At 33.2% G+C, this 14,510-nt stretch overlaps 3 protein-coding genes and 1 long non-coding RNA gene across 4 annotated transcripts; 2 read left to right on the top strand and 2 right to left on the bottom strand.

Moving 5' to 3' along the window:
* Positions 1-1,697: 1,697 nt before the first annotated feature.
* On the bottom strand, positions 1,698-3,241 carry LOC105114334 (tubulin beta chain-like). The gene is made up of 3 exons (XM_011010852.1): positions 2,815-3,241; positions 2,472-2,741; positions 1,698-2,386 (listed from the first exon to the last, which is right to left on the bottom strand). The coding sequence occupies exons 1-3, from the start codon at positions 3,206-3,208 to the stop codon at positions 1,716-1,718; spliced, it is 1,335 nt and encodes a 444-aa protein (XP_011009154.1). The 5' UTR covers positions 3,209-3,241; the 3' UTR covers positions 1,698-1,715.
* Positions 3,242-8,341: 5,100 nt separating this feature from the next.
* On the top strand, positions 8,342-9,533 carry SOUL-1 (SOUL heme-binding family protein). The gene has a single exon (XM_011010851.1). The coding sequence runs from the start codon at positions 8,620-8,622 to the stop codon at positions 9,229-9,231; it is 612 nt and encodes a 203-aa protein (XP_011009153.1). The 5' UTR covers positions 8,342-8,619; the 3' UTR covers positions 9,232-9,533.
* Positions 9,534-9,756: 223 nt separating this feature from the next.
* On the bottom strand, positions 9,757-11,093 carry LOC105114332 (uncharacterized). Its single transcript, XR_840112.1, has 2 exons — positions 10,904-11,093; positions 9,757-10,269 (listed from the first exon to the last, which is right to left on the bottom strand). It is a non-coding gene; the product is annotated as an uncharacterized LOC105114332 (long non-coding RNA).
* A 754-nt stretch (positions 11,094-11,847) lies between these two features.
* Positions 11,848-14,196, top strand: FLN1 (fructokinase-like 1). Its single transcript, XM_011010850.1, has 2 exons — positions 11,848-12,702; positions 13,144-14,196. The coding sequence occupies exons 1-2, from the start codon at positions 11,938-11,940 to the stop codon at positions 13,834-13,836; spliced, it is 1,458 nt and encodes a 485-aa protein (XP_011009152.1). The 5' UTR covers positions 11,848-11,937; the 3' UTR covers positions 13,837-14,196.
* Positions 14,197-14,510: the final 314 nt, after the last annotated feature.

Here is a 14,510-nt window from a genome sequence, read left to right as displayed (position 1 = left end):
TATAACAAGAATTCCATTAAAGAAAAATGTGGCAATAAGGATAGTTTTTTTAATGTCAATTACAATGATTTTAAAAGCCCATAATAAGCTTAAAAGCCATAAAAAAACCTAAAAAATTTCTTTTAATTATCTAAACCAAATCAAACCGAAACTAGTTAGTTTAAACCAATTTGAATTTGGTTTGATTTTAAATTAAAAAAATTAATTATTTTTTTTAAATTAAAGCTAGACCACATCAAAAATATACATTCTTAATCTCTACCATCTTGTGTAGTTTCCATTCTAAGAAAGAATGATAGGTGACCAAATCTTTGCCAGGAAAAATCAAGTGATAGACAATGAATAAATAATTCTAGCAATAATATTGTAATTTGAACTAGTAATAATATTATTATCATAAATCAAGACAAGTAAATATAGATCACACCAAAAAAAAGTGTATAATGAAGTATTTTCCTTGGAAACCTAAAAACCATAAAATTATAAAGATTCACTGAGATGAGATAACCATGCTCTTAGAGCCAAATGAAAACCATGCTCTTGGAGCCAAATGAAAACCATACAAGGTTTTTTTTTTTTGAGGTGGCACACATGATTTGGAAAATTCAGATGAACAAAATCTTGTTATTAGTGCATGTATACTTCTATAGTAAGAATTCCACAAAGAAAAACATTTTTAATATCCAAATGTCATATTAGCTAGTGATTAGTTATAATTAAAAAAGACCACAAATCTGATCATACTTGGCTTGTTAACAAGAATAAATGTATATGTAAAATCAACCTTGTGTTGTTGGTGATAACCCTTCTTCGAGTTTTATATGTTTTTATGCTTCCATTCACATGATGTTTAATTTAGTATACTCATTTTTATCCAACAAGATTATAAGAGCTATGATGTGGAACATGATTCTACGTACCATTGAACATTAAGGCATTTAACTATATGGTCATTGCATCTTTGCAAACAACAACTTTTTTTATATTTCCATGAAATAAGATGGTTCAATAATAGAGCCTTTCTCTGCAAGGAGAGCCTTGAAGAGGATATTTCATTACACCAACAAATGAAGTCTTAGGCTTCAAAGAGTTTGTTTGTGATCTGGTCAACATGCGTCGTGGTGAAGAAGAAAGTTCAATATATGTGGGAAGTGTAATAGAAACCTTTTGAAGAAATGCATGGTCAATAACTGTTAAATTTGAAGTAGTATGCGAGACCACTTCAAATTTTGAAGTAATATTAAAGGATTCAAATCCTTCAATAAGCAACAGTTGCAAACGCAAATACAGATGCTATTTCATTAGATATACAATGGGCAGTGGGGTTTTAGCTTTGAACCACTGTTGGACAGACATTCTGCAGTTAATTTTGGGGGGAAAGTAGTGATAATAAATAATTAGAATGCAACAGCTTGTTGAAGAGAAGAAGATATTCATGCTAGATTATCATCTCCAATAAATTTGTATACACGTATAAGAGTACTTATTTGATAATCCTTGTTCCCTTCTCAAAATCCAAGAAAGAAAGAAACATTTATATATATGTGGTTGTGTGTGTGGAATCTCAATAATAAGGCCTACTTCTGCCTGGAATCATCCCTTCTGTTGCCAGAGACTGACTACAGAACGTTGGCTTGCATTTCTTTCAACATCCACTACATCATTCACAACCCAATTCCAAGCATTCTCATTCAGCATAGCAACATAGAACAAGATCACATGTCATGGAGTTCCTCCTCTTCATCCTCACAGTCCTCGTAAGTTGTGGCATCTTGGTACTGCTGATACTCGGACACCAAGTCATTCATGTTGCTCTCTGCCTCTGTGAACTCCATCTCATCCATTCCTTCCCCAGTGTACCAATGCAAGAAAGCCTTCCTCCTAAACATGGCAGTAAACTGCTCACTCACGCGACGGAACATTTCCTGAATTGACGTGGAGTTTCCAATGAATGTCGATGCCATTTTTAGGCCTGTGGGAGGACTATCACAAACAGATGATTTGACGTTGTGTGGGATCCATTCAACAAAGCATGATGAGTTCTTGTTTTGAACATTGATCATCTGCTCATCCACTTCCTTGGTACTCATTTTGCCCCTGAACATTGCCGAGGCTGTCAAATACCGACCGTGGCGTGGGTCTGCTGCGCACATCATGTTCTTAGCATCCCACATTTGCTGGGTGAGCTCTGGGACGGACAGGGTGCTGTATTGTTGTGAACCACGTGAGGTCAGAGGGGCAAAACCCACCATGAAGAAATGTAGCCGAGGGAAAGGGATCAGATTCACAGCAAGCTTTCTCAGGTCAGAGTTAAGCTGTCCAGGAAATCTCAAGCAACATGTGACCCCAGACATGGTAGCAGAGATCAAATGATTTAGATCACCAACTGCACCTCAAAGAAGCATGAAATCAAACATAAAGAAATAAAAAAAAATCCAGGTCTAAGAATATATGAGAATCAAAATTCTTACAGCTTGGCGAGGTGAGTTTGAGGGTTCGGAAGCAGATGTTGTGGAGAGCTTCATTATCAAGGACCATGCATTCATCTGCATTTTCAGCAAGCTGATGCACAGAAAGGGTTGCGTTATAAGGCTCAACAACTGTATCAGAAACCTTAGGAGAAGGAAAGACAGAGAATGTAAGCATCATCCGATCAGGGTATTCCTCTCTGATCTTCGAAATCAATAGAGTGCCCATACCCGATCCGGTTCCTCCTCCTAGAGAATGGCACACCTGAAATCCTGCATGCAAATCCACATTAACAATAAATCCAAAACAAAATTTACATTCCAAAAGTAAAAATAAAAAACTAACCCTGCAAGCAATCACAATTCTCTGCTTCTTTTCGGACAACATCGAGGACAGAATCAATCATCTCAGCACCCTCGGTGTAATGGCCTTTAGCCCAGTTGTTTCCAGCACCAGATTGTCCGAAAACAAAATTATCAGGTCTGAAAATCTGACCATAAGGACCTGACCTGACACTGTCCATGGTACCAGGTTCAAGGTCCATTAGGACCGCCCTCGGGACAAACCTGCCACCACTTGCCTCATTGTAATAAACATTGATCCTTTCAAGCTGCAGCTCAGAATCTCCATTGTATTTTCCTGTTGCATCAATCCCATGTTCTGCACATACCACCTCCCAGAACTTTGCACCAATTTGATTGCCACATTGGCCTCCTTGGATGTGAAGAATCTCACGCATTTTGAAGAAACTGAAACAAAAAATCAGGAACAAAAAAAGGTAAAGGAGGAGAAGAGAGAATTTGAGAATGCAGAGGGAAGGGGGGGATTTTTATAGCAAGATTGATCTAACTGTTGGGAATAATGGGTTTGGTTTTGAATTACTGAAAATGTGCTGTAATTTTTGCAACGTTATTTGAGCTGGATCATGCCATTGCTATGTATGGTATAATGGTGTTTTTTTTTTTTTTACGTTAATCAATAAAGTCAAGGTTTGAGGTATGCTAATTCTTTTAAATAATCATAAGCATGTAATTCTAGATTATTTAAATATATGTATATCTAAAATAATATCTTTTAAAATAAAAATACATAGCTGCAATTGATAGGAATTCATGATGTTGATGTAGCTTGATTTCTTACATCGAAATAAAAAAAACACTTTTATTTTTTTTAAAAAAAAGAGCTTCGCTCGTGAAACAAAATGTTGTGGCGGCATGTTCTCATGCTGTTATGTTTTATTTATTTATTATTATTAATATAGATATTCAGATTAATTTATTTGTATTTTAATTAATTTTACAGGTATCAGATTAATTTATTTATATTTTAATTAATTTTATAGGTATTAAAAATAATAATTATATAAATTATTATATAAATTTAATAATTTTAAAATTTATAAAACTCGAATAGATAATTTTAAAAAAACAAATTTATAATCTTAATAACTTTAAAATTTATAAAACTCGAATGGATAATTTAAAAAAAACAAATTTATAACCTGATTAATTAAATTATACTTCTCAAAATTAATTATTCATATTTACCGATACTAGATGGAAAAGAACAACCTAATAATTCAATTCATGTATATTTATGATGCATTATCTTATAAAGGAAATAATTTTTCTATGCCAAGTGGTGGTAAACAAGTATAAAAAACATTCAAATAATTAATTTTTTTTAGATATTATATCTAACAATGGTGTTACTCACTTGTAGATCCTTATCATGTCATTGATATTGACTGTGCAAACGTTCATGTTTTTTAGCGCCATATTGTAATGAATAGTACCATCTTAATGAATTTCATGCTCGGAGTGGAAGAATAAAAGAAAATATGAGCTTTTTAACTACACGAGAAAAAAAATTTTCCAATTGCTTGTTGCACTTTACATAATTTCATTTGAATGGAAGATATGCTTGATTTATTATTTATAGAATATGGTAGACGTCACACTATGGATGATATCACATGACTAGATAGGGAATGGAAGATATGAATGAAATGAAAATATTGGATTCGTCACAAATAATTGAAAAAAAACACTAAAAATCTCAAAATTAACATTACTTCGAAGAACATTTAAAAGAGAATTATGTACCTCTAATTATAATCTAAAAATCAAATAATTTCCTAATTTGACTAGACTATACCAATGAAGAGTTGTTCTACAGGTTTAGCCCATTATTTGTCTCTAATTATAGTTTCTATTTATTGAAAAGAAAATGAACGAATAGGATATTAATCAAGAAATGAATGGTTGATCAACAGATTATAATCTATAATATCAATAACTCCACATATACTACATCCATTTAAATTGAGTTTGGTAATTATATTAAAATTGATATGATTCCTGAGAACAATAAAATTCATTCCCCGTGAAATAATATATAAAAAAATAAATTATAAATTAGTCCTTCTATCTGGAAAATGATTAATTAATTCCTATGTTTTAAAATCTATTTAGAACTAGATTATTTTTTTCTCATTTCATGTTCTTGTTCAATTATTATGATTTTTTTTTAAGAAATATAAAGGCAAAAAAAAATAGATAATATTAAAAGATTGATTAAAGAAGAACATATTTTTTTGAACAACAATATTAAATTAATCATAGTCAACATTGGTCAATGAATTAACTAATTAGTTTTTAAAACTAGAAGGATTATTCAATTTGTTCTGAAAAAACATGAGGACTAATTTACAACTTACATATTACTTGATGAACTAATATAATTACCATACAAACTAAAAGTCTCATTGTTCATTAGCCACTTTTTCCTTTTTGGTCCTTGAAACTTTGATCTCTTTACACTTCAATCACTAAAAAATATTTCTTTTTCAATATGTCCTCTCCTTTCAAGCTAAGTTTCATTAAAGCTAAGTTTATATGGCTCTTTTTGTTCTTGTTTATATAGAGTATGTTTGGTACTGCGGTAACTGTTGTGATTGTGGTATGAAAAAAGTTATTTTATAAAAAGTACTTTTAGTTGAGGTTAATTTGAAAAAATAGATGTTTAGTTAAAACTGTGGTTGAAATTGAAGTTAAAGAAAAAACAGTTTAATGTGTTTGATTAAAAGTGCTTTTAAAATTGAGGTTATAAAATAATTTTTAAAAATATATATTAATATTGATGGTTTGTAATTTAAATTTTATGAATTTAACTATTGCTATTACATCATGAAATAGATCACACTTTAAAAAATTACTTTAACAAAAAATTATCTACAATTCCATTACGTACAAAATTCATCCGACAAGAACTACAAAATTAGATAAAATATTATCAAGAATAAAATTAAGATTACAGTATGAGTAAATTTAATTCACCTTAAACTAATTTTTAAAAAAATAAAAAAAATTGTTGTTCACGTTCACGTGAACAGTGCGAGTGAAATCAATTAAATATACTGATTTATAAATAAATAAATAAACCTATTTAGTGAACAGTAGAGGCATGCTCTACTGTTCACTGAACAATAGCCTTAGTTTTGCCAAGCAGAAAGCAGCAATTTGCTGCTTTCCATTTCCCTGCATCTCGCACGCAATAAATTAGGGGACCCATGCATAGTAAACAGTTTTTTTTTCTTAACCAAACATTTGCTCAGTACGTTTTTTAAGAAACACAACCTCTACCTCATAGCCAAACGGGCTCATAGATTTGCGTGTGCTCACATACTCAATGTCTTGTTGAATATTTCTTCTAGAAATTAAATAGGTTGTTCTTAAAACAAAAATCAAAATACCAAAGAGCATTATTTACATTGAAAATAAGAGAACCTTATCCTACTTACACTATTCAAATGGTACAAAAATGTTCAATTTGATCCCTTAAGTTTCACTTTTTAGTCTATGTTCTATAGGATTTTTACGTTTCCGTCTTTAAGTTTATTTTTTATGTTTTAGTCATTAGATGAATATCATTATAAAAAATTAAAAAAAACAAAGAAAAAGAAAATAAATTAAGCTCTCAAATAATTAAATTTTATTTACAAATAATTACAATTTTAATATCTTGAGGTGTGTTTTTAAATAAAAAAAATCAATGAAGATGGTTTCTATATTTGATGATACTTGAAAAGGTATATCGAGAAAGTTTTTTAATTTGATTTGAGTTTGAGTTTTTTATCTAATTAAAATGTGTTTGATGATTAGGAATAAGATTTTAAATATATATATAATATATTTTTTTATATTTTTGGGTTAAAAAAAATTGAAATTTGAGTTTTGATGATTCAAAAACTTGGATTCTAACTCTCTCTCTCTCTCTCTGCGTGTGTGTTGTGTGTGTGTGTAGAGAGAGAGAGAGAGAGAGAGAGAGGTGTGCGTGTGTGTGTGTGTGTGTGTGTGTAGGGAAGGAAGTTATTATGTAAAAACGAAGGCTATTGGGCTTGGTCAGCAAGTTACAATCATGCTTGGCATTTACAAGCTTAGGCTAGGGGCACGAGCCTAACTATGCAGCCTTGGCGTGCCTTAGCCTTTTATAAATGGCCCTTAAATGTTTTATATTTTTATAGTTTTTTATACTTTATAATAAAATTTATTATAATGATATTTAAATAATTATCTATTTTTTTCATAAGTTTAAAATAATATTAAAGCTTCTATGTAATATTAACAATTGCTTTCTTAATAACTATATATAAACCTAATATGGTTAGTTTTTTAAAACATATCTTTTTATTAAAAAAAAATGTCAATAAAACATCTATTTTTTAATTGTAAAATGTGTATACGGTTTTTTCTCAAATTTACTTTTTAATTGTAAAATGTGTATACGGTTTTTTCTCAAAAATGTGTAAAAATTATCTATTTATGATTTTTTTTTATATACTTTTAAGATTGTGTTAAGTTTTAATTTAAAAACAATACTTCTAGTGAAAAATAATGTTTTTTTAAATAAAAAAGAAAAAACACATGAATAAAAAAAATGATAATCTATTTTTTTCTTCTTACTTCAACTCAATATAATTTTTTCAAATTTATATTTTAATCGCCTTCATTTTGTACTCAATAAACCACATTGCTATAAAAAAAAACATTTTTTAAAATGAAAAATACATGAATATTAAAAAATTTATTTTTCTACATGATATAAATTATGTTTTTCATACAAATATCCATTTTTATTTTTGAATAACTAAAAAAAAAGTCAAAAGCTAGTGACACCTTCTAGTTTTTAATTGAGAATCTTAATGATATCAAACAATTTATTAATAAAATCACTTTTTTTTTATGTGTTTGAAATTAATTTGAAATCATGCCTAAGTGTACCCTATGATAAAATTAGAGGTGAGTAAAAAAATTAAAAAAACAAATAGAAAAAAATTAATTAAAATTTAAAAAACTCAATTGATTTAAAAAATTAAAAAAAAAACAAATAAAAAAAACAAATAAAAAAAATTGATTAAAATTTAAAAAACTCAATTGATTTAATTTTGGTTTTATAAGCCTGAAACTGAGAAAAACCAAACCGAACAGAACTTTAGTTTTATAAGTTTGAAACTGAAAAAAACCGAACCGAACCGAAATCAAATAAAAAAAATCAGAAAAAACCTAGCTAAACCAGAAAAAACCGAGTCAAATTAAAAAACTAAACCAAATTAGTTTAAACTGGTTTTTGTTTTAAAAAGCCAAACAAAACTAAACTAAAACTAATTAGTTTAAACCGATTTTGATTTAATTATGATTTTTTTAAAAATATTTTTTTTAATTATTTTTTATAAAAACTAAACCCGAATATAATAATTAAATGAATAATTTTTAAAACTTGTATTGAAAAAAAAAAAAAACTAGCAAAAACACTCTTGTAGCTACGTGGCAACTCTGCCTCCACCTTAACATGAGCTGTGAATCGGTGCCAATGTGAAATGGTAAGCTCCTCTTCTCTCTTGAAATGGTGGACAAATATTGTCCACAAACGCATCCTCAAATTCCCTCCACTAAAACATTCCAAACCAAAGATCTGACCCCCTTCTCCAAGCAACATCATCCAGTCCCAATCACAGGTACCACGAACGATCCACTACTTTATATGAGAAGCTGCTTTGCTAAACCCTACAAAAACTACCACATCCTCCCTGATTTCTATTATCCAGGTCTTGTTTCTCACAACCCAATAGTTTTAGCTTAGCTTCTTGAAATGGGAATGGTTCTTGGAAGGATTACTGTAGAAACTCCAGAATATGAAGTGATTCAATCCTCAAATGATTACGAAATCCGCAAATATGCTCCATCAGTCCTTGCAGAAGTCACATATGATCCATCTCAATTCGATGGGAAGAAAGATGGTGGGTTCATGGTTCTGGCTAATTATATTGGTGCCTTGGGCAATCCACAGAACACCAAGCCTGAAAAGATAGCCATGACAGCTCCAGTTATAACTAAAACTGGTGGTGGAAGTGAAAAGATTGCGATGACAGCTCCTGTTGTGACTAAAGAGGGTAGTGGAGAGGGGGAAAAGATGGTGACGATGCAGTTTGTGTTGCCTGCTAAGTATAAGAAAGCAGAGGAGGCACCCAAGCCTGTGGATGAGAGGGTTGTGATAAAGGAAGAAGGGGTGAGGAAATATGGGGTGGTAAAGTTTGGAGGTGTGGCAACCGAGCAGGCGGTGGCAGAAAGAGTGGAGAAGCTGAAGAAGAGCTTGGAGAGAGATGGGCTTAAGGTGATTGGAGAATTTTTGCTGGCAAGGTATAATCCACCCTGGACTTTGCCGCCTTTGAGGACTAATGAGGTTATGATCCCAATTGAGTGAGCCCAAAGATATGGTGGTTGTGAGGGTTCTGATGTCAATTGATTCAAGTCCTACTGTTAGTGTTTTATAGGAAAAGTTTTTTCCAGATAAATAATGAATGTTGTTATCCATAAGACTAATTAGGTTGCTTTAATCTATTTCGATGTTTGAAATTGTGTTTTCTACTGCTATGTCCAGCAGCAACCATTTCTCTGGGCAATTTCACTTTCTTCCTTTCTTTTCCTGATGAAAACACGTTATTCCTCAAACGATGTAATGCTAGCTAGTCCTTTCAAGGGATGGATGGTTTAAACTTACAAGTTCCAGGCAAGATCGATCCTACTTTTCAGTATCCATATTGCAGCCAATCTGCTTCACATTTTATACTTTAATTGACAGTTGAAAGCAGTGGTAATAAATTACTTGTTCCTTCTATCTATTACCATTGGATTGTAAGAGGATGACCACTGCTAAGACTGCCATCATCCCTAGACAATGCTGACTCCTGATTCAAAAGAACATCCATTTCATCCTGTCTCCTTCCAGTGATCTTAAATGTAACACTCTAGTTTAGTAATTTCATTGAGGTTAACGAGTAGATGGACAAAAACAGCCAGGGATGAAAGATACAAAAGAAGAGGTGACAGGTAAGTTACTAGAGAAACAGCTACTGTTCTGTTGTACAGAAGAAAAAAGAAAGAAAAAACTCTGGGACTTTGGTGTGCACAGCACAACCCTTGAGTGGGAAAGAACGAGATCGTCATACTTCGCTGTACAAACACTAAACACTTGCCAAGCTATGAACTATTTTCATCCTCAACCTCAACCAGAGAACAGCTTCACTATGATAACGATGATGTTTAGAAGTATAAGCGGTAGTCTCATAAACTGGCAAGCATGTACGAGCCCAATAATCTGCCCCTTGAGTGAATTTCTTGTGCTTCCTTGGAGTTCTGCCAGTGTCCATCCCCTTGGAGCGAGGAACCTATCTTCATTCAGTATGGCTAATGCATTTGCGAAAAGCAGAATACCTTCCAGAAAAGTCCATAAACCCATTATCTGCAAGATACCAAGGTTAATTTTCTAATTTTCAGGACAAACACATTTTAACTGCTATGATTACACAGGTTTATCCTAAATACACTTGTAGGACAAACATAAATTTGATTCCCAGCAATAGCATCAAACAAGTATCATGAGTTTATGTATCTTTTGCTTGTTTTCCAATAACGTTCATGTGGCAAAACTCAGAGTGTCTATCACCCTGCAAATAACACAAGCATATGTGCGAAAACCATCTTCTTTTCTTTGCTTCCCTGAGCTAAAGCAATCTAAATTCCACTCAAGTATATGTAAGATTTCAATCAACAGCTTCAGAAATATACTAATTTACAACAAGACAACAAGATTCATAAAACAAAAAACCATCTTAATCAGAATTTCTGATAAATATCCAACCTTGATCAAATTATTAGACGCTAATATCTCATGGGGCTGTTTCAGTTATTCACTCAGAATTGACTGTAAGCTTTAATCTCATCGAAGCTAAAACAAGAAAACAAAAGGGGGGAGAGAGAGAGATTTCAGAACCCAAAACGATTACCAATCAGTGCCTTTTAACCCAAAACAGAGCTGTTTTTGTGTTCAGAACAATAAATAGATAGATGGTGAGGGAGGGAGGGAGATTCTTCACCTTTTAACCCAAACGGCTCTTTCTTCCAGATACTATCAACGAAGATGATGAACAGAGAGTAGCAGCTGAAAAAATAAAAACATAAAGATTCTTTTTTCTTCTCCTTCTTCTTCGACAGAAAAACCCACGAAGGAAATAACTAGGAATCTCCGACTTCCTTTGATTCTTCAGTTCTCGTTGGTATTCACACGAAAGACGGCAAACCTTAAAAAATAGATAAATAAATAAAGTCCCCAACATGTAAGTTTATTTTTTATTAGAACCCAGCCTATTCTTTTTATCTCAATTAGATCCCTAATAAGTTAATGAATTCTTAATTAGATTCCTCTATTAGTTCTTTTAGTTAATAATATTGGAAATTAGTCACATGATTTTTCTTCCCTCAATTAAGAACAAAAAAAATTAATAATGTTTATCTTGAGGATATAAGAGGTGTCAATTCACATCGTCTAATTAAAATTAAATAAATAATTGAACATATATTACTATATGTGTTGACAATTGAAGATTTTTTACACATGATAGAACATTAATTAATTATATAATTATATAATGTTGAAATTTAAGTTTTTTACACAATTCGGCTTATCAAGAGGTTTAAAATGAGAACTTAGAGAAGAAAATGATTTTTTAAAAAGAAAAAAAAAGAATAGAAATTGTGTAAGTTTTATTTAATGTTTTTATTAATTGAAAATGATGAAGGGATTATTGAGAATTTATTAATACATTAGAGACCCAGCCAAGACAGAGAGAGAGGGAGAGAAAAAAGAGTTGAGGACCTAATTTATTCTGCCCCTAAAGGCTGGGGACTTTTACGAGGTTTTCCAAAAATAAAAAACTTTTTCAATCGTACGGTCACCATGGTCTTGCTTACATATCCGGCAGCTTTTACAAGCCGTTGGATAAAGGATCCGAAAAATCTGTCTGCCCGACCCGAATTAGTTGATTTACGACCCGGTAGAATTTCGGAGACAAAAATGGATAAACCCTGAAAAAATAAAAAACAAAACCGTTGAGCCGCTAAACCCACCACCATGGCTTGTTTTCTTCTACTTCCACACTATAATCCCTCAAACCCACAATTTCCAAAACCTAAACCACCACCTTTTTTTCATAATAGTGCTAAGTACCCTCCATTAATCAAGCTAAACCCACCAAAAGCGTCTGCCACAAATGGGGCTGTTGACGCCCCACCTCCTTCGCGCCGTGGCCGGAAAAAGAAACCTGCTACAACTCCCACTACTGATACAGCAACTAAGGGGACCGCCACCAAACGTTCAAAGAAAACTGAAGCTGAAAATGGGAGTGTTAGTGATACGGAACTGTTGGATGGTGAAGATTATGATGATGGGATTGATTTTCCTTACGAGTATCCGCCGTTGGTTTGCTGTTTTGGTGCGGTGCAGAAGGAATTTGTACCTACGGTGAGGGTACACGATAATCCTATGCACCAGGATATGTATTCGCAGTGGAAGATGTTGCAATGGGACCCACCTGAGTTTGCGAGGGCTCCAGGTGGGCCAGTGTCCAATGTGGCAATAGCGCATGCGAGGCTTGGTGGGAGGGCGGCGTTTATGGGGAAAGTTGGGGATGATGAGTTGGGAGAGGAGTTGGTGTTGATGATGAATAAGGAAAGAGTGCAGACGCGGGCGGTGAAGTTTGATGAGAACGTGAAAACGGCGTGTAGTTTTATGAAGGTTAAGTTTGGTGATGATGGGAAAATGAGGATGGAGATGGTTAAGGAGGCTGCTGAGGATTCATTGCTTAGCTCTGAATTGAACCTCTCTGTGCTTAAAGAGGTAAAACAGTTGCTAAAATTTGTTCTTCTTTGTTTCGTTTTGTTCTGTTTTGCTGAGGTTTAGCTAGCTAAATAGGTTCTTGATTGCCACGTTTGATATAATCGGAAAATTTCTCAACTTTTTGTATCGAAAGCAGTTGTGCACAAATGTGAATTGAATTAGATATGATTGTGCGTGTGTGTGTGTTTTTATAATCATTTTAGTAGCTCTGCGGCTGCGTCAGTTACCATATGTACAAAGATGTCACTAGCTTCCCTGTTTTGATAACTAGATGAATGAAGGGATATTAGAAATGGATTGCGCAATGCTACCTTCTCATATAAGGTATCCCTTTGTTCATGAAAAAAAAGAGAGAGAAGAAAAGGTATTTGAATATGCCTGGTGGGGACTGAATTTGTGACTCGTCAACAAGTAATTTATTTTCTGATGTATCCAATGCAGGCGAGGATGTTCCATTTCAATTCGGAAGCCCTAACATCACCTTCCCTGCAATCGACACTTCTTAAAGCAATTAGACTTTCTAAGAAGTCTGGAGGGCTTATATTTTATGATTTGAATTTGCCACTGCCTTTGTGGAAATCACGCAATGAGACTAGGGAAGTTATCAAGAAAGCAATGAAGGAAGCGAATTTTATTGAGGTTTCACGAACAGAGCTGGAATTTCTCTTGGATGAAGAGTATTACGAGAGGAAGAGGAATTACAGGCCACAATACTATGCTGAAAGTTATGAGCAAACCAAGAATTGGCGAGACTGTTATCATTACACCCGTGAGGAAATCGCTCCGTTGTGGCATGATGGACTTAAGTTTTTGTTTGTGACTGATGGAACACTTGAGATTCATTACTATGGCCCTAATTTTGATGGTAAAGTGACAGGAACAGAAGATGTGCTAATAACCCCATTCACTTGTGATAGGACTGGATCTGGTGATGCTATTGTGGCTGCTCTTATGAGAAAGCTTACTACTTGCCCTGAGATGTTTGAAGATCAAGATGTTTGCGAAAGGCAGCTTCGTTTCGCAGTTGCAGCAGGAATTATATCGCAATGGACAATAGGTGCAGTAAGAGGTTTTCCAACTGAAAGTGCAACACAAAACCTGAAAGAACAGGTTTATGTACCTTCAATGTGGTAGATTGTACGTCACAGTATCTGTGGTTTGGCTTCACTTCAGGATTGTCTTCTTGAGTTACAGGATTTGTCTCGAAAGAGAGCGACTGGCACTTTAGAAAGAAGTGTTTGGTCAGAATCTGCTTCTTCTTCGTTATGTACCTGAGGTGCTATGATTAGTGGATGTTTGTGAATGTGCAAGCTGTAGCAGAGGAATGCATTGTACAACATAATTCTGGTAAAGATCCTTCTTTCTCTGTGTTACTAAAACAATCACTCTCTTCTGACAGTTAACTTGTTTGCAATGTTTGATTTACGCGATTACTTTCTTAGAGGAGATAGATGAATACGGAAGACAAGCTCTAAATTGGAGTACGCCAATTTAGTGCTCCGAAAGATTATTTCTATTTGCAATCCTAATTCTTGGTACGCTTGACCGGTGCCATAATCCAAGAGGTCAAATTTAGAAATTGAAAATATAATAATCAAATTATGAGATGACAATCTTGATTTTGGAAAATACAAAGGGTTAAACTTCTTAATAATAATAATAATAATCCAGCATAACTTGTTTCTATACCATACTTGCACGTTCAGTTCGTGACAGGCACTCCTACAATAGATACTCCAAGTAGTAGCTAGACAACTATCCTCCTATTGATTTAGTATCCCATTGACTTGAATTACACACACACACAC

The sequence above is a fragment of the Populus euphratica genome, unplaced genomic scaffold, assembly GCF_000495115.2.
Source record: "Populus euphratica unplaced genomic scaffold, PopEup_1.0 scaffold519.1, whole genome shotgun sequence".
NCBI lineage: Eukaryota > Viridiplantae > Streptophyta > Magnoliopsida > Malpighiales > Salicaceae > Populus > Populus euphratica.
Note: the sequence above shows the minus strand (reverse complement) of the source record. Positions and strands in the feature narration are given on the sequence as shown.